This window comes from Narcine bancroftii, chromosome 5, assembly GCF_036971445.1.
Source record: "Narcine bancroftii isolate sNarBan1 chromosome 5, sNarBan1.hap1, whole genome shotgun sequence".
NCBI classification, from domain to species: Eukaryota; Metazoa; Chordata; class Chondrichthyes; order Torpediniformes; family Narcinidae; genus Narcine; species Narcine bancroftii.
The window spans coordinates 152,233,747-152,261,002 of record NC_091473.1 but is presented as its reverse complement, the minus strand read 5'-3'; the positions used below and the strand labels follow the sequence as shown (position 1 = coordinate 152,261,002).

Sequence of the window (27,256 nt, the reverse complement as noted above, 5' to 3'; positions counted from 1 at the left end):
TCAGACATATCCCACTCCAAAATGCACAGGTTTGGAAAAATGGTTCATCTCATCCATTCATGTCAAGAGACCATGGGGCCAATGACATTAATGACTCACCCCTCCTCTTTAAATCCCCCAGTGATCCAGTCTCCACTCCCCACCTCTTTAAATCCCCCAGTGATCCAGTCTCCACTCCCCTCCTCTTTAAATCCCCAGTGATCCAGACTCCACACCCCTCCTCTTTAAATCCCCAGTGATTCTGTCTCCACACCCCTCCTCTTTAAACCCCCAGTGATCCAGTCTCCACTCCCCTCCTCTTTAAACCCCCAGTGCTCCAGTCTCCACACCCCTCCTCTTTAAATCCCCAGAGATCCAGTCTCCACTCCCCTCCTCTTTAAATCCCCAGTGATCCAGTCTCCACACCCCTTATCTTTAAATCCCCAGTGATCGAGGGAGTCACGTGATGGAGTAGTGGCCGGACGGTGAACTCCAGCCCTCTCCAGAAAAGTCGGGAAAAACAAAGGAAAACACAAAGGCACAGAAATAAAAGTTACAGAAAAGTGAGTATAAAGGTGGAAAGAAGATGGCGACAAAAAAAGAAAAATCGAAAGCAACGGTAAGAAGAGAGGAAGAGAAGACAAAGGAGGAAAAAGGTGAAGGCCTTACCTGTCCGAAGAGGCCCGCTGCGGAGAGAGAAACACGCTCCCTCAGGTCGGTAAATAATGGACTACAAAAATGGCTCGCAGAGCCGAGTAAAAGTGCGCAACCGCGCATGCGCGATACTTCGCGCATGCGCGATGCGAATGAAAAAAAACACACCGACGGGAGGGGGGACCAGCTGGGGAGTCGATCTCCACAGCCGGCAACGACAGCTGCAGAACACCTGCAGCAAGAAGAGACCACAGAAGACAATAGAAACAAGAAAGAAGAGGAGGAAAGGGCAACAAAGAAACAACAGATGGTCAACCCAGAGGAAGAAGAAGAGGAAGAGGAAGAGTACAGGGAAATAGAAGAAGAAAAGAAAGGCAAGGTAAAGGATATACTTGCTCTTATTAAAGGATACATGGAGTCATTTAAAGAATGGCAAACACAGGAATTTAAGGATTTAAGAAAAAGAATAAACAACACAGAAGAGAAAATAAATAAAATGGAGATGACCTTAACAGAAATGGGAAAGAAAATGGACAAGATGGAAGAGCGGGCAGTAGCAGCAGAAATGGAGGTAGAAGACTTAAAAAAGAAATTGGAGAAATCTAATAAAAAAACTAAAGAGACACAAGAACTACTAGCTCAAAAAATAGATACAATGGAAAACCATAACAGAAGAAATAACATAAAGATAGTGGGCCTTAAGGAAGATGAAGAAGGCAAGAATATGAGGGAGTTTATAAAAGAGTGGATCCCTAAGACCCTAGGATGTCCAGAACTACAGCAAGAAATGGAAATAGAAAGGGCACATAGAGTATTGGCCTCTAAACCACAACCACAACAAAAACCAAGATCTATTGTAGTAAAATTCCTAAGATATACTACAAGAGAAAAGGTACTGGAGAAGACAATGGAAAAAGTAAGAGAGGGCAACAAACCACTGGAGTATAAAGGGCAAAAAATCTTCATTTATCCAGATATAAGTTTTGAACTCCTAAAGAAGAGAAAAGAGTTCAATACAGCAAAGGCGATTTTATGGAAGAAAGGGTATAAATTTATACTAAAGCATCCAGCGGTATTGAAAATATTTATTCCAGGACAACAAAACAGACTATTCTCGGATCCAGAAGAAGCACGAAAATTTGCAGAACAATTACAAAAATAGACTGAGGGAGGAAGACGGGTAATGAGAGTTAAAATGATCACGATTGATATGTATGTGGGTAAAGACAAAAATAGACTGAGGGATGAAGACGGGTAATGAGAGTAAAAATGATCACGATTGATAGGTATGCGGGTAAAGAGGTATAAGAGTGAATAGAGACAATGAGCATACATGAATGTATCTGTACTTAGAGGAAAATATAGATAGTATAGACAAGAATTAATAAGGGAAGGTAATGGAATAGAGAGAATAAGGAGGGAATTAAAAGAGTGACCTTTGTGACATATGAAAAGTGAAATCTTTTCTGGGGGAGGCGGGGTGGGGGGAAATAGCGGTCACTGCAAAATCAGTTGACGCTTGCGAGTGGATTCGCAAATCCAAATGGAGAGGGGAGATGTGGTTGTCCGACAAGGGATAAAGGACAACTCAGGAGGTGAAGGGGAGATTGGGGATAAATAAGATAGAAATAGGAGAATAAGGAAAATGTTGGATGTTGTAGAAATGTTGTCTTATAAAGAGTTGAAAATAAGAAAACAGAAATGGAAAAGGAGGAAAGGTAATGATGGAAAAACGGAAAGAGAAGATAAACAAAATATAAAAGGGCTACGCTGAACTATATGTCTTTAAATATTAATGGAATACATAACCAAATTAAAAAGGAAGAAACTATTAAATTTAAATGAATAAATGTATTCCATTAGAAAAAATAACATATAGGTTAAGAAATAATATTGAAATATTCGAACAAGTATAGGAGCCTTACATTAAATACAATAGCGAAAACCTACCGGGGACAAACATTACCTAAGTTGATGGAAGGAGAAGGAAAGAAAAGAATGGACTCAGTAGAATTTCTGGTGTAATTTTGTTGAATGACAACATTGTCTGACTGGCTTAATGCAACCTAGATTGTATACCTAAAATGGATGAGAGGGGGGGGTGGGGGGGTGGCTTGGGAGGAGGGGGGGGGGGAGAAAAAGTCACTGTATATGTGTGAAAAAGAAATAGTGTATATCATGGCTAATGTGATTTATGGTGTGAAAAATAAAAAAATTAAAAAAAAAAATAAAAAAAAATCCCCAGTGATCCAGTCTCAACACCCCTTATCTTTAAATCCCCAGTTATCCAGTCTCCACACCCCTCCTCTTTAAATCCCCAGTTATCCAGTCTCAACACCCCTCCTCTTTAAATCCCCAGTGATCCAGTCTCTACACCCCTCCTCTTTAAATCCCCAGTGATCTAGTCTCCACACCCCTCCTCTTTAAATCCCCAGTTATCCAGTCTCAACACCCCTCCTCTTTAAATCCCCAGTGATCCAGTCTCCACACCCCTCCTCTTTAAATCCCCAGTGATCTAGTCTCCACACCCCTCCTCTTTAAATCCCCAGTGATCCAGTCTCCACTCCCCTCCTCTTTAAATCCCCAGTGATCCAGTCTCCACACCCCTCCTCTTTAAATCCCCAGTGATCCAGTCTCCACACCCCTCCTCTTTAAATCCCCAGTGATCCAGTCTCCACACTCCTCCTCTTTTAACCCCCAGTGATCCAGTCTTCACACCCCTCCTCTTTAAATCCCCAGTAATCCATCTTTCCCAGATGTACAAGCAGTGAACAGCCAGCACTATTTTCTTGGGGCGCCAATAGCAAATACCAGAGGGCACCTGTTGAAGGTTAGTAGCAGAACGTTTAGGTGAGAGTCAAATGTAATTATTTTCTCTCAGCGAGTGATGGGTGCCTGGAATGCATTGCTGTGGCTGGTGGTGGAGACTGGTGCAACAGAGACATTCAAAAGTCTCAGATGGGCACAGGGTTTTTCATTTTTAAATTTAGACACAAAGCACGATAACGCCTTTCAGCCCATGTGTCTGTGCCACCTAATTTACAGCTGATTAACCTACACCCCCGTCCGTTTTTGAACAGTGGGTGTGAGGTAGAGAAAGGTATGATAAGAGTGGAGTGGGCTCAACATCATGGCTGAAGGGCTTGCTCTATGCTGTAGTGTTCTATGTTGAACAAGCCCTTTGGACCAACCTGCCCATGCCAGTTTGGTCCCTATTCTTCTGGGGCCTTCCTATCCATGCATCTGGACCCTCTGGCCCCAAAACTCCCTGCTTTTCCTGGGATGTATCCTTATTGGTCTTCCCCAAGTACATCACCTTGCACTGATCAGGATTCACTTCCATCTGCCTTTGTCTTGTCCATCCCTCAAAGTGGCCAATACTAACCTGAAGTCTTTGAGCTCTCGTGAATGGGTGGTGCCCATTGCTAACTGCCCCTGAACTGAGCAGGTGGGTAACAATCATTCAGAGTCACACGAGGCCAGTCCAGGTTGGGACAGCAGATCCATCCTCGAAGGACATTCGTGAGCCAGGGGAGGGCTTGTTGGCGCAGGATCCAAGTTTTCAAACCCATTGTACATCTGTCCAGGCTCTGGTGGCCTCCGAAAGGTGCTGCAAGCACTTTGTCTGGGGTGGAGAGTGCCATGGACGGCTGCCATCTCTTCACCCGCTCTTCCTGTCTTCTGTGTTCTGGCAGGGTTACATGGGACCTCCTGGAACACCTGGATCAATGGGGCCAGAAGGGCAACCGGTGAGTAGACCATCTTACATGTTCACAACATTTCTGGGCCCTGCTGTTACTCCAGTCTGATCCACTGCAGGTCTCATAGAACCATGGACTCATCCTACAACGATAAAGGCCCTTCAGTTCATCTGCACTGATACCTTCTCTTCTGTACCAGTTCCCCACAGACCAACCATTATGGATGTTCTTGCCCAGTCTGATGGCAATGCAGCAGGATTTCTGAAGTGAGGTGCCTGCACTATTCCCGATCCCGGGAACGTGGATTTCCTGGAGCCATTTGGAGTGTTGGGCAGTTCAGTCAGAAGTCCAATGTTGCATGTAATGACCTGCAGCTGGGCCCTCTCTTGCAGGGAACCCCTTTGATCTTCAATAAGCTTCTGAAGACCCCTCTGGCCCGTGGCATTGAATGCCGTACACTGCAATCTTCTACTCTCACAAGACGCCTGATTGACCTTAACCCCTCTCCCCCGCTGGGTGATTTCCCGGGGCAGGTCAAGTTGAGCAACCTGCTGTGTGTTTGCTGTAACACCCCATTTTACTCTCAAGTTTAAGTTTCTTGTCACATGTCCAAAGAGAGTTTGCTTTGTGAGCTCGCTAGTCAGGCACCTCAAGTCAATTTAAAATTGTCATCCGATTGTACAAGTACAACCCAATGAAACAGCATTCTCCGGTCCTCGGTGCAAAACATGCAGACACACAACCAGACATAACAAACACACAGACATACAATACACACACAGGACCAGTATTCATATTTAAATATAGTTTGTTATATAGTAGAGTCTCGGAGGGTGAGTGGGAGCAGTTCCTCTGGGTGTTCAGCGTTCTCACTGCCCGTGGGAAGAAGCTGTTCCTCAGCCTGGTGGGGCTGGCTCTGATCCTCCTGTATCTCTTCCTTGACGGGAGCAGCTGGAAGATGCTGTGTGCGGGGTGGAAGGGGTCCTCAATGATTTTGCGCGCCCTCTTCAGACAGCGATCCTGGTAGCTCATGTCAAGGGAGGAAGGGAGACTCCAGTGATCCTCTATGTAGTACAGCAAGTAAGACACTGTGGAGTGACAGGGAGAGATCAGTTGGGACAGGGCGAAGGTAATATCATTTTACTGGTATGGGGATCATTTAGGAGCTTGATAACAGTGGGAACAAAACGGTCCTTGAACCTGGTGGTACGTGATCTCACACTCGTGCATCCCTGAAACGGATAAAGGATTTGACATCAATACAATACTCTAAGCCACCTTCAACCCAATGAATTCACTCATCTGTGAGTGGATGGTCCTGATCTCTAGTTCAGAGCTGAGACTCCACTGTCAAATCTGCCCTGTCCCCATGTAGAGTTCAAACTGCTGCCCTGCGTGTACATCACATTCCCACCAACTTCCCCCCCACCCAGATTATCCCCTTCCCCCACACACCGTCCCAGATGACTGTGGGATGTGGGAGGAAACCGGAGCGCCACACAATCGCAGGGAGTACGTGCAAATTCCACATAGACTGTCCCGGAGGGTGGGATCAAACCACTCTCCGGATTTTTGTTGAAGAAGAGTAGTTTTGTTCCAGGGAAAGGTTAAACGGGCTGGGACTTTATTCCCTGGAGTGTAGAAGGTTGAGGGGCGATTTGATCGAGGTCTTTAAAATGATGAGGGGAACAGATAGAGTTCAATGTGGACAGGCTTTTTCCATTGAGAGTGGGGGAGATTCAAACAAGAGGGCATGGATTGTGATTAAAGGGAGAAAGGTTTAGGGGAAACATGAGGAGAAATTTCTTCACTCAGAGGGTGGTGGGATTGTGGAATGAGCTTAGGGCTGAAGAGGTAGATGTGGATTTGATTTTAATATTTAAGGAAAAGTTGGACAGGTCTATGGACGAGAGGTGTGGAGGGTTATGGGCCGGATTTGTGTCAGTGGGATTAGGTGGGAGAAAGTGTTCAGCATGGACTAGAAGGGCCGAACTGGCCTGTTTCTGTGCTGTAATTGTTATATGGTTATATTTATATGGTCACTGTCAAGAGTTACCTCTGAGCCAATGTGACTGAGTACAGTTCACCCTCTTACAGTCGAGGAATGAAGGGTTCTGGGGAATGGTCAGGTAGGTCAAGCTGAGTTTACGACCAGATCAGCTGTGATCTTATTGTATGGTGGAGCAGGCTCGACGGGCCGGATGGCCGACTCCTGCTCCTATGTCTCATGCCAATGTCTAAATCTAAGTCTTACTAAATCTTACCCTATTTTACCCCCTCATAATCCAGCTGGTCCCCCTAGAGAGTATTCGGCCCAGCCTCTCTCATCTCTCCTCATAAGTGAAATGCTCCATTCCCAGGAATCTCCAACACTGCCTGACAGTGCACACCCACCATAGCCAGTAGTGGGGCCTCAGCCCACAACCTTCTGAGCCGGACTGGACCAGATGTGCGAGCAGGGGTTAGCCATTTGCCATCTGGTCACCTGAGGTTTACGTCATTGCGAACACCTCCGCTCTGTCCACAGAAACAGTCTCCCATTCCCACACAAACGTGTGTCTATGGTCTCAGGCACTGCCATATCAAGACTTCCCACAAATTGGAGGCACATTAGGGTTAGGGTTATACTCTATCTGGACCCTCCAACCATACGGCATCCACGTCAACCTCCAATATCCAGTGTTACGGAGTCCAGAAGACCCCGAAAACCAGCAGCAATAGATATGCACCACAACACAGGGTTACTTAGACAAAAGTACTTTTTAATTATATTTGAAGAAAACAGGATTAAACTTTAACTTATTACTTAACCTACCTAACCTACTTAATTTCCCACCTCTAATACTAAGCGCAGGTGTGTGTAATGTATATTTATGATTAGAAAAGTTCTTTGGATCACAGTCCAATCTCACTGGTTGCAGGCAATTCTGGTACTGTGCACAGAAGTTAGCATTAACAAAGTTCACCAGGCTTTGGTGCTTAACAGGCAAACGATTACCACTCAGGAGGGATCTTACTGGTTTTGGGAGAGAGATTCTTTTTCCCGGACATCCGCAACTGATTCCTTCTCAATCAGTCTTGCTGACGAAACTTGTCCTCGTCAGGGTTCTCCAGATGATCCTCTTTCTTTCAGGTCACCTTTCATACCGCCAGTCTTCTCCTTTGACCAGACAGCCTTACAAAGTTTGCCAGCTCTGTCTTTCTGTTTCACACATTCCCTCTCTTGAGAACAAAACTCTTCCCCTCTGCCTGCAAAGATCACATCCTCCCCCAGTCAAGCTGCTCTCGATACTTTGTTGCCTCCTGCAAAAAGCATCTGCAAAAGTCCTGCAAATATTCTGTGTTTTAAAATGTGTGTGTTCAAGCTGCTCGAACAATTCCTCCCAAACTACCTCTAAATACTCTGTCACAACAGTTACCCCTTTCCTCTCTCTTATTCCCCACCTTGCTTCCTTCTCTGCTTCCAGCCCCCCAATCCCCTTTCCTTCCTTCCTTCCAATCAGACAGCATCTTTCTCAAACCTCTACCCCTCCCCATCACTTGCCAGCTCCTTCCTCCTCCCCCCCCCCACCCCCTTATTATCTGGGAGTCCGCCCAATGATCCAAATTCCCGAGGAAGGAACTCTGGTCTGAAACGTCGGCTGCTTGACCTGCTGAGTTCCTCCAGGACTTTTATGTGTTGTTCTGAGCCTGAGATGGGATCAGGAGATGCCAGGCATTGACCTCATTCTGATGTCAACACTTGTGTTTGCCTTGCAGGGTCTCCCAGGACAAAAAGGACCAACAGGGCTACGAGGTGTGCCAGGGAGAAGGGTAAGGCTCCTTTCTCAATGATATCACCCTCTCTATCCTGCCCGTAAACTTCAGATTCCGATTTATGGTCAGTGTACACACATGACATCACATACAACCCTGAGATTCTTTTTCCTGTGGGTGTGACAGAATTACCACTAATTCGTAGTGCAAAAAATAAACTGTACATAGCGTAAACATTTAAACAAATAAAAGAACTGTAAACAGAAAACGAGTGTAAATAAACTAAATGTGCAATACAGAGAGAACAAAGAAAACCGACAAAGAGAACCAGTACGTGTCCTTAAATGAGTCCCTGATTGAGTTTGTTGGTGAGGAGTTTGATGGTGGAGGGATAGCAGCTGTTCCTGATCATGGAGTGGCTTCCGGGCCAGGAACGGAGGGGTCCCTGCCCCAGGCGTGGAGGGGTCCCTGCCCCAGGCGCAGAGGAGTTTCCAGGCCAGACATGGAGGGACCTGTGTTCATTGGTTACCCTCTCTGTGGATGGTCATGACCTGCTGAGGTTCTTAGCACATTTGTGCAATGATCTGGACCTCAGCACCTGCAGAATTCTGGTTTAACCAATATATATCTAAAATGTCCTTAGCTACAGATGTGGTGTCATAGGATTGGAGGGTAGCTCATGTTGTTCTGTTGTTTAAATAAGGCTCGAAAAGTAACCCTGTAAATTATAGGCCTGGGAGCCTGACGTTAGTAGTTGGTAAATTATTGGAGGGTGTTCTAAGAGATCAGATATACAATTATTTGGATAGCCAGAAACTGATTAGAAATATTCAATATGGCTTTTTGTGGTGGTAGGTCGTGTTTAACCAATCTTACAGATTTTTTTCAAGGAATTTACCAGGAAAGTTGATGAAGGAAAGGCTATGGATGTTGTGTTCATGGACTTTAGTAAGGCCTTGACAACGCCCCACATGGGAAGTTAGTCAGGAAGGTACAGACGCTCAGTATTCACGGTGAAGTAGTGAAGTAGGTTCGACAATGACTGGACGGGAGAAGCCAGAGAGTAGTGGTGGATGATGCTTCTCAGGCTGGAGGCCTGTGACTAGTGGCGCCTCAGGGATCGGTGCTGGGACCATTGTTGTTTGTCACCTGTATCAATGATCTGGATGATAATGTGGTCAATTGGATCAGCAAGTTTGCAGATGACACTAAGGTTGGACGTGTTGTGGACAGCGACAAAGGTTTTCAAAGCTTGCAGAAGGATCTGGACCAACTGGTAAAATGGGATGAAAAATGGTAGATGGAATTTAATGCAGACAAGTGTGAGGTGTCGCATTTTGGAAGGACAAACCAAGAAAGGACATACACGGTGAATGGTCTGGGATTGAGGAGTGCGGTAGAACAGAGAGATCTGGGAATAAACCAACTAAACTTCGAAACCCATCCCGATTGCTGGCAGTGTAACAGTGTTACGTTAACCGGTATGCCAAGCCTGTCACCCAAATGTTGAAAGGCCTGGAGAGAGTAGTTGTGTCAAAATTGTTTCCACAGAGGAGTCAAGGACAAGAGGGTGCAACTTCAGGATTGAAGGAGCCCATTTAAAACAGAGATGTGGAGCAATTTCTTCAGCCAGTGAGTGGTGAACCTGTAGAATTTGTGACCACGGGTGGCTGTGGAGGCCTGCTCGTTGGGTGTATTTAAGGCAGAGACTGATAGGTATCTGAATAGTCAGGGTATCAAAGGTTATGTGAAGAAGTCAGTGGAGTGGGGCTGGGTGGGAGAATGGACCGGTTCCTGATGGAATGGTGGAGCAGTCTCAATGGGCTGAATGGCCTCCTGTTTCCGATGTTTCTGTGAGAGGTTATTTCCTGTGCCTGTTTCAGGGACCAAGAGGCCTGGATGGATTGACCGGAGAGCAAGGACCTCCAGGTAAAAAGGTAATGATTCACAGTGTGCTACGTCATCGGTGAGTTCCTGGACACCCATTCCTGGCCAGCTGAAGGTCACCGTGTCCACTTTTGGGTTGAGTGCTCTAAGACTCAGGAGCATCGTGGCACTAAAGTCCCCTGGAAGGTCTGAGAGTGGGAATGGGGGAGGTTGAAACTGATCCACCATCCAGTCCCCATTAATTCTACGCCTGGTCCCTTACCTCTGCCCTGGTTTGTACTCACCTGAACACTTGTTCAATGTTGCCGGAGTCTCTGCCTTCCCCTCACGCAGAGTGCTACAGATCCCAACCCCCTCCTGGGAGAAAGATTCCTTTTCCGACTCCCTCCAACCGTCTCACCCAAATTGACACCCTCCGGTTTTCCAACAACTCTGTGTCCGGGGGAATGTTCAATTTCTGCCCCACATCTCAGTCAGGTCCCTTCTCATCAAGGAAAACAAACCCAGCCTGACCTCACTTTCAAAACATTCCATCCGAAGCTACACAGAGATGCCTGATGAACTCAGCCGGTCTCACAGCGTCCATAGGGGTTGAAGATTTAGTACCGACGTTTCGGCCCAGAATCCTTCATCAGCCCCAAAATGTTGCTGCAGTAAAATCCCCGTTACCTAGAATTCAACCAACCAGCAAAAACAAAATCGCAGAAAGTAAATAGGTAAAAAAATAGTGGTCACTTTGCCAAACCACATAACACAAAATCTCAAGTAACTGGCAAAGCCACTTATTAGCATATACCCTTCCCCATAGGTACTGAAGGTTTTACTGCATATATCTTTGCCTCCGATGGACGCTATGAGACCTGCTGAGTTTCTCCAGAAATATTGTTCATTTACTACAATCACTGCGTCTGCAGACTGTTCAATTTCTCTCCCATCTGAAGCTCCCTCCTGGTCCTGTACCATCTACTACACCAATGCCTCCTTCCCGTAACCCCAGATGCGACCTAACTCAGCCACGCTCAACAGGGGCTGCTGTATGTTCAAGTAAAAGCCTTGTTTTCTTTTCACCTCATGTAACAAAAATATTTTGTTTTTTTATGTAGTCAGTAGGAGAGAAGTGCAGAAGAAACCATCTAAACTTGACTGCTTCACAGGGAAGGGTGGGCCATAAAATTGGAGCAGAGTCCTGGGGTGGGGGGGGGGGGGTGATTGGGGTGGTGGAGCCATGGTCAAAACAGGGAAGAGAATGGTTGAATCCAAACCAACAGTTAGAATTTGGGTGACACGATTAGCGTAGCGGTTAGCACAATAGCCTTACAGCACCGGCAAGTGGGACTGGGGTTCGAATCCGATGCTGTCTGTAAAGAGTTTGTATGTTCTTCCGATGTCTTCTTGAGTTTTTTCCAGGGGGCTCCGGTTCCCTCCCACCTTTCTAAACATACCAGGGATTGTAGGTTAATGGGGTGTAAATTGGGTGGCACGGGCTCGTGGGCCCAAATTGCCTGTTACCCTGCTGTTTGTCTACATTTAAAATAAAAATTAAAAAAAAATTAAACTTTATAAAGTTGGGCCATAACCTCCCTGGTCTTGAGTAGACCAAGAATTGCTGGAGGAACTCAGCAGGTCAGACAGAATCCAAGGGTGGAAATGTTCAGTCAACATCTCAGACCCTTTATAGGTGAAAAATCACACATATAAAGGAGAGACCCCGAGGTGGTAGAGTATGGGACTGAAGTGTGGAAAGTGAAGAGACGGATAGAGGGAGAGAACACTGGGAAGGGGGAGAGGGAGAGAAGAAATGAGATAAAGAGAGAGAAAATAAGTAGAGATCAAGATGGGAACCGTGGATCCAGATGGGGGTGGGGGTTGCCTAAAATTTCAAAGTTCATGCCATTTTAATTCCGCAATTGTACCTCCTCTTGTTGAGGAAGAGTCCCAGCCCAATCCGTCTCTACCCGTGGATGCTTCCTGGCTCACTGAGTTCCTCTTGCAATTCCGTCTGCTCCAGACTCCAGCACTTGCAGCACTTGCAGACTCCCAGAGTCTGGTTAACGGGCGGCAAGGTTGGTGTAGCGGTTAGCACAACGCTGTTACAGCACCAGCGATCAGAACGAGGGTTTGAATCCTGCGCTGTCTGTAAGGAGTTTATAAGTTCTCCCCGTGTGATACGTCCCACCCTTCAAAACATACCAGGGATTGTAGGTGAATTGGTGTAATTGGACGGCCCCGACTCGTGGGCCCAAATGGCCTGTTACTGTGCTGTACGTCTAAATTTAAATTGAAGAGGCAATCTTTGTGCTCTCTCCCTGTCATGTCCCCTCAGGATCACACAACTTTCTATAAGATGTTGATTAAGTGTTCAGAACTCCATTGACAATAGATTCAATTTTTTTGGCTGTTCAGTGATTGAACTGAATGAATCCCTTCCAATGTGTGGATATTCTTCCAAACGTAAGGGATCAAAGGTGTGTATGCTTCACTGGAGCTCTTCTGAAGAGATGTTTGCCTTGCAGGGGGAGAGAGGGGATCCTGGACCGCCCGGTGCCACGGGGCTCATTGTAAGTGTGTGTCTTCAGTAAGATTTGCATCAGAGTTGGGGAGGCTGCGGTCATTCCCTTCCCAGAACCTAATCTGCCAACATTAAGATGTTTTTTTTCTGGACTGCAGGGAAAAGCTGGGAATCCTGGAGCAGAGGGAGTGCCAGGCCTTCCAGTGAGTACAATGTAAATCAACTGCCATTCAGTGGACATGAGGGGAATGGAAGAATCTGCATCTCTGGCTTTCACCCCCACACCCCCCTCCCTCCCATGGTGTGACCCTACTTCAGAATGGCCCTTTTTTTTGACCGTTTGGTGGTAAATCAATATTATTATCTTTAGTCCAAACGTTACAGGCACTACATTTGTTTACAATTCAGGCTTTTCACAAAAAACATAAATTACAAATTGAAACAAGATTATCTCCGTCGATATCGTCAAACCCTTGGTGGGGATGGCAAACGTTTCCGGAGACCCTCCACACTGCCCGTGAGCACCGAGTGCTCCTTCTCCAGGGATACTTGGACACACAGGTGTCCTCAGAAGAGGGACAGGCAGTCAGCCCGAGCTAAACTCTCGACTGCCCACTGCCTGGGCCCATGGATGGCCATCCTGGCCAGAACCAGAACCAGGCCGACGAGGACATCCCTCAACCAACCCTCCCTCCTCCGCACCGGGTGCCCAAAGATCAGGGGCAGGGGCTGAAATGCAGCCAGAACTTGAGGAGCAACCCCCTCAAACACACGAGCAGGGGCTGCACCCTTGCACACTCCTTATCCCCGTGAAACATAGTCTCAACCAAACCACTGAAGTGATAGACGGCTGGTGAGTCTGTGAATCGACTCAACTCGTGATGAGACCCACCGCCTTCTCATTTTGTAGGCACATCATGGATTTCCCCTCCATTTTCACCCTCGTTGTAACGGCCGGGGTCCCATCACTCCCCACCATTGCGTCTGTACATTTTCCAATTGTGATAGTTGGGTACAAGGAGCATGACCACATTCTCATCTTCCAGAGAAAGAATTCCTGGCCACAGGGGTTGTTGAAGCCACTGGCCCAGCACAACTCCTGTAGGGCCTGGGTCTTTCAGAAGACAGACTAGACCAATCGTCCACCACAGGAGAGGCCCGGTCTCATGTTGACTGAAGTCATGCTAACTCAGTCCTCCTCAGAGCCCACCATCCCGTATTCCCCACATAGAAACGAGAGTCTGAGATGTAAGTCTTTTATCCAGACGGTGAGATAGCAGAGCGATGAACAGAAATACCCAGATGCTTTGCGATCTGGCTCCCTGGCAACACACCAACAGTTCCCGAACTCCTCGAAGGTGAGGCCGAGGCTCCCAGGTCTTCGAGACACTGTTGAAAAGTCATTAACAACCGACTGCTGAGCTAATCAGTGATGAACCAGCTGTGGAGTCACCAGTGTTCAACTTTTAACAATAAAATTAGGTGAAAGATAATAGTTCTACGTAGGAATAAACCCACCCTGGCAAACTGCCAGCAGATTGCTGGAACTGCATAGTTAGAGAACCTTTCTCTGGGCCAATACCAGTGGACATCTGTCTGAGGTGAGGGGAGGGACATTTACTGGAGAATCAGGGATAAGTTTTTTACACAGAGAGTTGTGGGGGCCTAGAATGCCATACCAGGGATGGTGGTGGAGGCTGGAACATTAGAGGCATTTGAGATTCTCTTAGACACATGGATGGAAGTAAAATTGAGGGTTATGGATGTGAGATAGGGAAGGTTTTTGTTGAGTAGGTTTCTAGAGGTCAGCGCAACATTGTGGGCTGAAAGGCCTGTACTGTGCTGGAATGATCCATGTTCTTTCTCATTTCATTGTTTCAGGGGTTGCCTGGACCTTCTGGAAACACTGGAGACATGGGACCTCCTGGACAACCAGTTGAGTTGACTTTCATATCTTTGAATCTGTGGGACAATGGAATGTAAAATAAAAGGGCGTTCGGCCCATCCTGCAGTGCAAACACATCAAAGAATGTTGCCCTACTGTTGGTCACATGCTGTATATTCGTGTATGTCCAGTCCGATGCCCTTACCTCCTCTATTCCTTGTACCCACCACCCTCTGAGTGAAACAGTTCCCACTCAGGTCCCTTTTTAAACTCCCCCCAAACCATCCCCCATCATCCCTCCCCCCCAGCCCCACCTCTTATTTTAGATTCAAAGAACAGGTAAAAAGACTGACCATCGATGCCCCTCATCATTTTCAAGATTCAATTTACTGTCTTGGTAATAAAACAGTGTCTTATCACATGAATTTCCTTTTTGCCTGCTGCAAAGCAGACAGATTCACCACCGACAAGAGTTGCCTAAGCGCCTTATAGTCAGTCAGAGAGAAGCAAAAGAGAGTGTCCCCCTCCCTCCCACACCTCCCGCCCCTAGTCACCGAGTGTCTGTAGATTCTCCTCCAGCGCTTCCAGAGCCACCATAGCCACATATAATCCAGTTCAAACCATTGGCAACCGAGCTCCAGGTCCGAACCTCCGACACAGTCAGAGAACCTCCAGTGCCCTCGGCACCTGCTCATATCCTGGCTCCAATACCTGGTACCCCTCCAGCCAGTTTGAACCAGTCTCCAGCAGCCCGCACCCAACAGCCGCCCACAGCTTCCGCGGGTTCATCACCTCGAGACGCCTGCAGCCCACCGCATGCTGCACACCGTGGTCACCGTCCCTACTGGTCGTCTCCTCCCCTTCTTCTCAGATGTCTTCCCCGGAGTCTGCAGCCCCTTCCGCCTGCTGCCGATTAATAGGTGCCGTCATCTTGGGCGCAGACCCCCCGGTTGTGGGATTTCAAGTAAAACCATCGTCAGCTCCCTCAGATCCGTTCAAAGCCTGTGCAGAACCAATGGCAGCCCACTGGGCGGCTGGTCCCGCTGGAGCACTGCATCTCTGCTCCTTTGCTCTCCGCAGGTTCGCACCAGCAACAGGCTTCTCTAAGGTCACCCGTCAGGAAGAAGACTCCTAGCCTCTCCTTATAATCCTCCAGTCCCAGTAACATCTTTAAATTTAAATTCAATTTTTTAAAAATCTAAATTTGGACATACAGCACGGTAACAGGCCCTTTCGCCCCACGAGCCCTTGCCACCCAATTTACAGCCAATTTACCAGTACGTTTCAAGTGGTGGGGGGAAACTGGAGCCCCCAGGGAAAACCCACGCAGACACAGGGAGAAGGTACAAACTCTTTACAGACAGTGTGGGATTCGAGCCATGGTCATAAGAACATAGGAAGTAGGAACAGGAGGAGGCCAAAAATGGCCCATCGAGCCTGCTCTGCCATTCAATACGATCATGGCTGATCTAATTTATGACCTAACTCCACCTACCTGCCTTCTCCCCATATCCCCTAATTCCTCTATCATGTAAAATGGTCCTCATCACTGGTGCTGTAACAATGTTGCACTAGCCATTATGCCAACCATACCCATTTGCATCCTCTCCAGTTTTAATGAGTTGACCAGAGCCATACACGGTTTTCCAAAGGTGTGCTCTTGACAAGCTCTATAACATGAGGTCCCAACTCTTGAACTCAGTGCCCTAACAGATGAAGGCAAGGGTGCCAAGTGCCTTCTTCACCTTCAAGCAATTATGCACCTGTACCCCAAGGTTGCTTTGCTCTACAACATTCTCCATTCACTATGTCAATTTGTCCGGGTCAAGAAAATTATTCAAGAATCCTTTATTATCAGGTAATAGTACAGAACATGTAATGTTACTCAAAATTGCCTTCTGCCACCGTAAGGCAGACAAAACAGTTGTCATTAGTGTTCCTCAGTGCCCCTTACAGTGAGAGAGAGAGAGAGAGAGAGAGAGAAACAAAACACAATTTCTTCCGAGTCACTGAGTGTCCGTGGATTCACCTCCAGTGTTCCTGCAGCCGCTGCTGATGTATAGACACCTGTTCAATCCGTCAGCCAACCGAGCTCCAGATCTCCGAACCTCTGATGTGATCAACACCTGCAGCCCTTCGAGAGCCCTTCTTGCCCTCAGCCCCCTCTTGAATACCTGTTTCCCTTGAGCCGGTCTCCAGTAGCTGGGTCCCCCGACCGCAGGTCGCCCGCAGCCTGTGTCGGTCACTCAGCCGCTGAGCCCATCGATGGTGTGCCGCTGTGGTCACCGTCCTGCAGAGCCAACTCCTCTGCTTCTCCTTCTCAATGGGGATGGTGTTCTCCCCATTTCTAGTGTCCTGCGCTGGTCCACTGCTTCTTCGAGTCTGTAAACCCTCATGGTTGCGACCGAACACAAGCAAAGCCATCTTGGGCTAGAAACTTCCTGCCATTGAGACTTCCAAGCAGCTAATGACGAGGTGGTGCTGTGCAAACAAAGGCTGTGTTCTGTCAGAAGAATGCACAGGAGGGAGCCAATGGTCTGGAAACTGATTGCCTAATGGTTGTTCCTCAAAAGTTCACACATTGTACATTACCACGTAGAAAGGGCCCCTTTGGCCAATGAGTCTGTGCAGACCCAGCGACCTTCACCCTCTGTACCCCTCCCATCCACATACCTATCCAATCTTCTCTTAAATATGTTATGAGCCCAAAGGACCCCAAAACCCAGCAACAATAGGCATTCACCATGACAAATGGTTACAAAACAAAAGTTGTTTTTAATTATCTTTAAACATGAAAACAGAATCAAACTTTAACTTATCTCTATACTTAACTAACCCAAATTAACCTCCTTCTAATTCTAAGTGCTCGTGTATGATATGTGTGTAAATTTAAGAAAAATTCTTTGGTTCACAGTTCAATCTCGCATCTCATTCTTCCAAGTTCACTGGTTGCAGGCAATTCTTATACTGTGCACAGAATTTAACATGTAAAAGTTCTCCAGGCTTTGGTGCTCAAAAGGTAAATGTTTACCACTCAGGAAGGTTCTTTGGAGGTTTGCAGAGAGAGATTTGTTGTTCCAGGATTTCCACAACTGAGGTACCACCATTAGTCACCTCAATGTCTCGCTGATGAAACTTGCCCCATCAGGGTTCTCCAGATGTTTACCTCTTTCTTTCAGGCTACTACAGAGTTCTTTTCTGTTCCACTTATTCCAAGAGAAACATCAGGCAGATAGCACTTCCAGCCATCCACTGCTCTAGAAGTTTCTGTTTCAGTTCCAACAAGCTTCCTGCTTGCTTCAGCTGTGACTGTTCAGTCTCTCTCTCTTCATCTTCCAAATGCGAGAAAGCCCATGTGACTCTCTCACTTGCAAAACCCCCCCACCTACTCCAGCAAACAATAGGAGTTAGCCTTCTGTTCCCATCTGTTGTTTTAGGTAAACAAACTTTTCATTGGCCTTTGAGTGAGCACAGTAGATATCCTTGCAAATAGCCAGAGTGTCTCCAGTCCAAGACAATGTCATTTCATGACATAATTTCAATTAGCACCTACTTGTGGAATGTACATAACATTCTCCATAGTTTCTGTAAAGTCACTGAATATGAATTCTTCAGTATTTAAAATAAGATCTATTTTAAAATGTGTGTATATATGTAACCTACTCTAATTTTACCAATTATTTCCTAAATATATAGTCTGTTACAAATGTCAAAATTGAACCCTCACCCGCCACCTCCGCTGGCAGCTCTGAGTGAAGAAGATAGGTCCCCCCCCCCCCCAAAATTGTCCCCTTAAGCATTTCTCCCTGAACCTACATCCTCCCGTTATTGTCTTATCCAACCTCAGTGGAAAAAGCCTGTTGACTGTTTATGTATATTAAAAAAATATTAAGAGATACAGCACGGTAACAGGTCCTTCCGGCTTACGAGCCAGAGCTGCCCAATTGACCTGCAATCCCCATATATTTTGAAGGGTGGTAGGGAACCGGAGTAAACCCACGCAGACATGGGGAGAACGTATAAACTCCTTACAGACGGCGCGGGATTCGAATCCCAGTCGTTGGCGCTGTAAACAGCGTTGTGCTAACCGTGCTGCCCAGAAATTTTCCTGAAAATATTTGAGGGGGCCGATGGTTGTTTTTTCCATCGAGATCATGAAAAGCTTCTCGTGGGAGATTTGCTTGCTGTAAGGGGTATGTGTGGTGTTCAGCCCCTCCTCATAACACAAACCCTCCTCTTGAGGTGAGTGGGTGATCCTGTTAAAAACTTCATCCAGATCAGTGATTTGCAGGATCATTATTGCCATTTGTAGTGACCCATCAGTGCAGCACATGATGATCCTCTCTCAAACAAGGACACTGTGTTGACTGTTTGAACTTTGCTCTTTGACCAATGACCTTTCTGTGCAGGGCCCGAGAGGACAGGATGGTGACGAGGGGCCAGTTGGAGAAATCGGTCCTGAGGTAAATCTTTTAAAATTTTATTTACAGTACAGTAGAATCCAATTCTGGTCATTTAAATGCATGCTGCCCAATTACATCCAAATTAACCTATAACTCCCTTATGTTTGATTGGTGGGAGGAAACCTGTCCAACCAGAAGAAGCTCACTTGGTCACGGGGAAAACATGCAAACACCTTACAAACAGCATCGGATTCAAACTAGGGTCACTGCACTAACCGCTTCACTTACCGTGCTGAATGATAGTGTGATAGCCTCCCCCATGGTCCAGGGTGGATGGCCTATTTGTCGCAGGCAGTGTGGCTCTAAATGCAAGGTCTCTGGAGGGACCTGTGGGGGCAGGGGATGAGGCGAGAATCTGTTGGTTGCCACATGGCCCCAACCAAACACTAACTTTGGCCCACGCCATGACGAAACCTGGGCCAGGGATAGCAGAGAGTATGGCTGATGTACCAGCCGCTTTTATGGAAGGAACTCAATGGCAGGGATCAGCAGAGGGGGTGAGGGGGCAGAGGAGTGGTGGGTGGTGGGGCAGGGGGTTGATGGGGGTGGGGGGGGTGGTGGGGCAGAGGGGTGATGGGTTGGGAAGGGATGTGGGGGGGCAGTTGTTCCACTTGGTGTGGTGGTTATGTGGAGGTTATTGGTGGTATGATGGTGTGAATGTTGACCTTGGATAGGGAAGGGCCAGAGGGATGATGGCGTTGGCTCAGGGGAACAACTTGGTCAGCAATGACAAAATGAGCCAAAGGGGCCCATGGAGGTGGGTGTGGGGAGTTCGGAGATGAGTCCCTCAAGGATGCTGAGCATTGTTGTAAAGAGATTTGTCTGTTCACCACACAGGGACTTCCAGGACCAGGAGGAGAAGTTGGTCATCAAGGGGAATCTGGATCTAAGGTAGGAAAATGAAATCGAATTTCCTGACAATATGAGCACAGAAGAAAGAGTGGGTCTGGTCCAGGGTGTAAACTTGGATGAGTTGGGCCAAAGGGCCCGTTCCATGCTCTAAAAACACACCAAAATGCTGGAGGAACTCAGCCGGTCTCTCAGCATCCATAGGAGACGAAAATACATTCCCGACGTTTTGGGCCTTGCCCCTTCAAGGAATAAGCAAAAACACAGGAACTCTCAGACACTGACACTTTAACCCAGTAATTAACTGCCAATCTACCAGTTAATGTGAACGCTCGGGAACTGACACGTAGGTGTCAGATCGCTAGGGAAGGTCGTCGCTGATTTGTTTTGAATCGGCATACCGGTTTGCCCAGTGTGAGAGGGTCAGGGGTGGGCAGGACATCACCGCTGGAGGATAGGTGCCACTTTGCTCTGGGACGCCGGGTGGTGAGTGTGAACGGACGCTAAGAACTGATTAACGTTGGTCTAGTGTGAATGGCAAAAACTCTATTTTGAACTGGTTCGTTGAACTGCCAGTTTACTGGTTAGCCAATGTGAAAAGGGCTAGACAATGCTGACCAGGGGAGGAGTCCAGACCAACAAAAGATGTTTATTGGAAACGACAAGGGGAGAGATGAGAATTAATTATGACTGTGTGAAAGGAGACAGGAAAAGGGGGGAGGGACAGAGAAGGGGGAAGGCGACAGGGAGAAGAGAGGGGGGGTTTAACGAAAGTCAGTGAAGAATTTGGCAGCGTGGTCGACGCTGTTACAGAGCCAGTGACTGGGACCGTGATTCAAATTCCACGCTGTCTGTAAGGAGTTTATACATTCTCCCTGTGTTTGTGTGGGTTTTCCCCAGGGGCTCCGGTTTCCTCCCACTGTTCAAAACATACCGGGGGGTGTAAGTTAATTGGGCGGCATGGGCTTGTGGGCTGGAAGGGCCTGTTACTGTGCTATATGACTAAATTTAATTTTTTTTTAATTAAAAATGTAAAAATTTAAATTTAAAATTTAAGTTGCTGTTAATGCCATCCTCACTCTGCCCATCTTTTCAGTCTGGTAGTGCAGTACAGCTCTGTGACTCCAGTAAGGGGATACTGTTCAGTTCCTTTTCTTCAGTCCTATCCTGGAGTGTCTTCCAGTTCCTCTCCCTTTTCCCCAACTTCCCCTGCATCCCAGTCCAACATCCCCTCCCTCACAATCTTGAACTGTGGAGACGGAGGCTCTTCCCATACCTGCCATCGTTGGCCAGGGCATCGTGTACAGCAGAAGAAAGGTCATGCCACAGTGTACAAGATGTTGTTGAGAACACACTTGGGGTACTGTGCACAGTTCTGGTCACACAGCTCTAGAAATGATGTCTTTGATCTGGAAAGATCCATGAGAATACTTCCAGGGCTTGTGTTATAATGAGAGGGTGGATATAGTGGGACTTTTCTCCCTGTAGTGAGAGGTGATCTTAGAGGTTTATAAAATTGTAAGAGGAATGGATAAAGTAAATAGTCATGGTCTTTTTGCTAAAATTGGAGAGCATCAATTTAAGATGAGAAGCTGTAATTGATTATGTTGTATTTTACATTGTATATAGATATGTTTTTGGGAGATAAATCGTGGCAGGCTTTTCAGTGTAGGTCACATACAAACACTTAAAAACAGGTCTCATTTAAAATGCCAGAGCTCTGCTCAAGCCAGACGGTCCAGGCTCCGAGTGCTTTTGCAAAAACTTTGTGAAGATTGCCTATAAAGACTTCACAGGTAGGTGTTAATTGAACATGCTGTGGAATAATGGATTATTGTTTTGGAAGGCAACAGATGAACGGACTCAGAAGATTAGGTACAGTGCCGCAGGCTGTCTGAATGCAGTTTGCTGTTTTGGGAAGGTCATGAGGTTTTGCAAGCAGAGAGTCAAATAGGCTTTTCTCAGAGAAAGAGAGAGAGAAAATTCAGTTTTACTGTTCAGCAGCAGTAGCTGGGACTGGAACAGGACAAGCTGGCAAGCTTGTGGAAAAACCCATTTTGTAGCTGGGTTGTGAGTTTTTAGTTCAGCCTGGTCAAAGCCCTTGTGATCCATTCAAGAGAGGACTGGCTGCATAATGTTTCACTTGAAATAAGGGAAACAAAAAGGAACTCTGTGGTGACCTGAAAGAAAGAGGTTATCATCTGGAGAACCCTGATGGGGCAAGTTTCTTCGGCAAGACACTAAAGTGGCTGATTGGAAGGAATCAGTTTATGTCCAGCGACCAACAAATCTCTCTCTGAAATCCGACAAGAACCTTCCTGAGCGGTAACCATTCACCTTTCAAGCTCCAAAGCCTGGTGAAGATTCATAAATGTTAAATTCTGTGCACAGTCTAAGAATCGCCTGCAACCATTGAACTTGGAGGAATGGGAAGTGAGATTGGACTGTGAGCCAAAGAACTTTTCTAAACTTACACACACATTACATACATGTGCGCTTACAATTAGAAGGGGGTTAAGTTAATAGTAATAAGTTAAAGTTTGATCCTGTTTTCATGTTTAAAGATAATTAAAAGCAATAGCCGCTCAGTCTCCCAAGCACAACACAAATGAAGCACAACCTAAGAATTTCCTGGTCCCAGGTCTTCTGAATGGTGGCGCAGTGGGTAGTTCCCTCCCAGCACCAGAGACCCTGTTCGATCCCCACTTTGCCTGGGTTCAAGGACTGAGTAGGTGGGTTCCCAGTGATCTGGGCACAGTACAACCCCTTTGGCCCAGGTTGTGCCAACCTATTGTATGTAAACCTTCTCCACTCCAACCTTCCCTCCCTCACACCCATAACCATTTTCTCTTACATCATGAGCCAATCTAAAAATATTTTAAATGTCCATATTGTTTTAGCCTATTGTATATGGCGTGTTATATGGCGAGCTCTCCATTGGCCACCGTGACAGAGGTGCACCAAAGAAAAGGTACAAGGACTGCCTAAAGAAATCTCTTGGTGCCTGCCACATTGACCACCGCCAGTGGGCTGATAACGCCTCAAACCGTGCATCTTGGCGCCTCACAGTTTGGCGGGCAGCAGCCTCCTTTGAAGAAGACCGCAGAGCCCACCTCACTGTCAAAAGGCAAAGGAGGAAAAACCCAACACCCAACCCCAACCCACCAATTTTCCCTTGCAACCGCTGCAATCGTGTCTGCCTGTCCCGCATCGGACTTGTCAGCCACAAACGAGCCTGCAGCTGACGTGGACTTTACCCCTCCATTAATCTTCGTCCGCGAAGCCAAGCCAAAGAAAGATTGTATCAGTGGATTGTGGCCACGGAGCAGTTCTCTTCCCCAGAGCATCAGGATACTCAATCCTTGAGACATTGGGTTTTACAGCCCACAAATAGGACCTTTGGCCCAACCTGTCCATGCTGGCCTCATTTGACTGTGTTTGGGCCACAGGCCTCTAAACCTTTCCTATCCATGTGCCTGTCTAAATGTCTTTTAAACATTATAATCGTCCCCACCTCCCCCACTTCCTCTCACATCTTGTTCATCCACCCACCAGCACCTGGAACAATGTAGACCATCGAACAGTAGACACAGGAACAGGCCCTTTTGCTGAACATGATATCCAAATTAACCCAAATCTTCGCTGCTTGCACCCAATAGATATCCCCTTAAACATAAGCTTTGAATCTGCTTCCACCACTATTCCTGGCAGACTGCTCCACACTGCCTGTGTAAAAAAAAAAGAGTGCCTCACACATCTCCCTTCAGGCCTCCCCCTTTACCTCTCGCCTGGGGAAAAGATTCTGACTGCCCTCCTTATCAATGCCACTCATCATTTTATAACCTCCATCAGGTCTCCTCTCAAAGATGGATATGAGGAGATGTCCAACCTCTCCCCATAACTTTTCCCCTCCAATCCATTCTGGCTAACTTTTTCAGTGAGAATGGATCACCCAAATATCTTTTAAACTTTTCCCTTTGTTATAAGCCCAGAGGACCCCAAAACCCAGCAGCAATAGAAATTCACCAAGACAAATGGTTACTTAAACAAAAGTTGCTTTTAATTATCTTTCAACATGAAAACAGGATCAAACTTTATCTTATTACTATGAACTTAACCCCCATCTAATTCTAAACACGTGTACGTAATGTGTGTTTAAGTTCAGAAAAGTTGGTCTGGCAGACAGATATTGGGCATTGAGGAAGTGAGTGGAGGGGAACTTTCTTCCCTGGAAGTTGAAGGAATTCCCCAACTCTCGTTTTGGTTAACCAAGCCTGAGATCAATTTAAACTTTAAATTTAAATTCAATTTTAAATTAAATTTAGACATACAGCACAGTAACAAGTCATTTTGGCCCATGAGCCCGCGCTGCCCAATTGACCTACAAACCCCCCCCCCTCCCTTCCACCGTGGGAGAAAACTGAAGTCCACAGGAAAAACCTGCACAGACATGGGGAGAACGTAGAAACTCCTTCCAGGCAGGGTGGGATTCGAACCCTGGTCCCGATTGCTGTAGCAGTGTTGCGCTAACTGTTATGCCCAAACCAGAGAGAGAGGTTGGACCACATTTGCAGCAAATGGTAATATCAGTGAATGGTGGAGTGGGTTCAAATGCACAGCTCTCCTCTCTCTGGGTCAGAAGGTTCAACTGTTTACAATGTCTGTGGGGCCACAACGTTCTCTGAAGCTGCATTTGTCACCTAAAGGAAGTATTGCTTGCTGCATTTTGCCTGTTTCTCTATTGGGGGTGTGGGGTGGGTGGGGCGGTGGGGGGGCTATGAGCAGACTGCTGTCCTAGTTGGCATCAAGCTCCTCGAGTGTTGGAGCTGCCCTCATCCAGACGAGTTACAAGTGTTCCCTCTAAGTCCTGTCTGTAGACAGTAGACAGACTTTGAAGAATGAGGGGGTGAGTCACTCACTGCAGGCTGCCCAGGCTCTGACCTGCCCTAGTTGTGTGGATGAATCTGCCGATGGACATAAGGTGTGGGACGATTAGTGGAGAAGTTGCACAATGCTGTAACATCGCCAGAGACTGGGGTTTGAATCCGGCGCTGTCTGTAAGGAGTTTGTACACTTATCAGAGTGGATTTCATCCGCAGGCTCCAGTTTCAGATTGGTGTGGGTTCGTGGACTGTCAGGACCTGTACCTTTGAATTAAATGTTTTTAGACATTAACTCCTAAAGAGATGCTCTGGGGCTGTGAAGACTGACTCCAACCACCACCGACACCTTCCTCTATATGAGTGGATGGTTTTCCCACTGACCAGCTCACTCAGGGCTCTCTGATGCCACATTCAGCTACTCCCTCAGTGTTTGAGGCAGTGACTCACTCCACCTTTGGAGTGACTTTGGCTTCACCCCTGGAGTGACTCACTCCACCTTCAGAGTGACTCTGCCTTCACATCTGGTGTGACTCGCTTCACTTTTTTTGCACTGCCAATTCTGCCTCCAAGAAAAGGAATCTCAGGTTGTATGTGATGTGATATAAAAGTTCTCTGACAAAAATCGGAAATTTGAGTGACTCACTTCACCTCTGGACTGATTCTGACTTCACCATGGAGTGACTCTGACTCCATCTGGATCTCGGCCCTCTGGCTCATGTTTGGACGAGGGTTTTAACGAGTTCAGGAGTTGAGTGACTGGCAGAACCCAGCCAAGGCTAATGTGAAACAGCTGCCACTTGATGATCCCAGTGACCCCTTCCACCCCATTGCAGATGATGGAGAACAGGCTGATGGGGCAGTAATTTACCTGTGCTGGATTTTTCCTTCCTCTCATGGACAGGATGTGCTGCGGCCAGTTTTCCCGACTTGATGGGACGTAGCTGGACTTGAACTGCTCGGTCAAAACCTGGCAAGTTCTGGGAGCACAAGTCTTCGGCCTGAGTGCTGGTGTCCGGGAACCCCTGTCTTTGAGGCAGCAGTGCCTTTAGCCATTTGGTGATGGAATGGGTGGACATCTCTCCAGATGGAGACCACTGCAGGGGTTCGAGAGGGATCATCCACACGACGCTCCTGGCAGAAGCATCTTGCAAATGGTTCATCTGCCTCACGTTGAGATCCAGAGAGTGTCCTGAACCCATTGCCACTTCCCGTATGTATGTGTGTAATAGTTGATACTGTGCAAAAGTTGACCCCCCTATGTTTGGCCCCGGCCACCCTCCTGTCCCACCTCCCGAGGTGCTACTGCATGGTAATAGTTCCTCTATGTGAGCGGATGGTTTTCCGCTCATAGGTTTGGTATCTCCCAAACCTCCCGTGTGGAGTTTGAAGGAACTGTGTCATTATCTCATCCCTTCTTATCTTCAACCACCAGCTTTGCACCTTCCAAATGAGGAGGGCCAGCATGGTTAGTGCACCGGTGTTACAGCGCCTGTGACCCGGGTTCCTATCCAGAGCTGTCTGTAAGGAGCTTGTACATTCTCTCCGTGTCTGCATGGGTTTTCCCCATGTGCTCCAGTTCCTTCCCACATTCTAACCACAGGAAAGATACCAATAAGATAGAAAGAGTGCAGAGAAGATTGACTAGGATGTTGCCTGGACTCCAGGAACTGAGTTACAGAGAAAGGTTGAACAGGTTAGGACTTTATTCCCTGGAGCGTAGAAAAATGAGGGGAGATTTAATCGAGGTATTTAAAATGATGAGGGGAACAGACAGAGTAAATGTAGACGGGCTTTTTCCACTGAGGGTGGGTGAAATACAAACCAGAGGACATGGGTTAAGGATTGTAGATGACACTTCCCAACTTCTAATATTTCCCAATCTCAAACATACATAAGCCTCAATGTTCCAAATTGTATCTTATTCATCCAAATAAATCAGACTTTGTAATTGCCGCTGTAAATAGCTTTAGTTTTCCGTTGATAAAAGTGAATGAACATTTTTATAGCTTCGCACTTCATAACGATAAGTAAAAACAGAGCAAAGGTAAACAATACTTAACGTCAAACAAATAGAAATGAATTCAAATGACATTAAGTGAGTAATAATGACAAGGTCAGACTCAGGGTCGGAGGAGACAGTGAGTCAGTGCCTGGTGTCGGGTAAACAGAGTGGAGAGAGTGCAGAGAAGGTTTACCAGAATGTTGCCTGGGTTTAAGCATCTGGAGTATGGGGAGAGATTGGACAGATTGGGTCTTTATTCTTTGGAGCGTAGAAGGTTGAGAGGGGATTTGATAGAAGTATTTAAGATTATGAAAGGGATAGACAGAGTGGATGTGGATAGACTATTTCCGTTAAGAGGAGGAAAGATTAAAACAAGAGGACATGAGTTAAGAGTTAAGGGGCAGAGGTTTAGAGGTAACATGAGGGGGAACTTCTTTACTCAGAGAGTGGTAGCTGTGTGGAATGATCTTCCGGGAGAAATAGTGGCGGCGGAGTCAATTGTATTATTTAAGAAAAGGTTGGACAGGTATATGGATGAGAAGAAGATGGAGGGTTATGGGCATTGTGCAGGGAGGTGGGATTAGAAAGGGGTGTTTGGTTCGGTGCGGACTAGAAGGGCCTAACGGCCTGTTTCCGTGCTGTAATTGTTATGTTATGTTATGTTGAGAGGAGGAGGAGCCAAGAGACA

General features: G+C 46.9%; 1 protein-coding gene across 1 annotated transcript in view; it reads left to right on the top strand.

Moving 5' to 3' along the window:
* LOC138764078 (collagen alpha-1(XXIV) chain) overlaps positions 1–27,256 on the top strand; it is a 410,285-nt gene that overhangs the window by 243,492 nt on the left and 139,537 nt on the right. The window contains exons 27-34 of the mRNA XM_069939403.1: positions 4,329–4,382; positions 8,094–8,147; positions 9,974–10,027; positions 12,491–12,535; positions 12,645–12,689; positions 14,368–14,421; positions 18,781–18,834; positions 19,672–19,725. Of these exons, the coding sequence (XP_069795504.1) occupies positions 4,329–4,382; positions 8,094–8,147; positions 9,974–10,027; positions 12,491–12,535; positions 12,645–12,689; positions 14,368–14,421; positions 18,781–18,834; positions 19,672–19,725 (414 nt within the window). The remainder of the gene's footprint in view (positions 1–4,328; positions 4,383–8,093; positions 8,148–9,973; positions 10,028–12,490; positions 12,536–12,644; positions 12,690–14,367; positions 14,422–18,780; positions 18,835–19,671; positions 19,726–27,256) is intronic.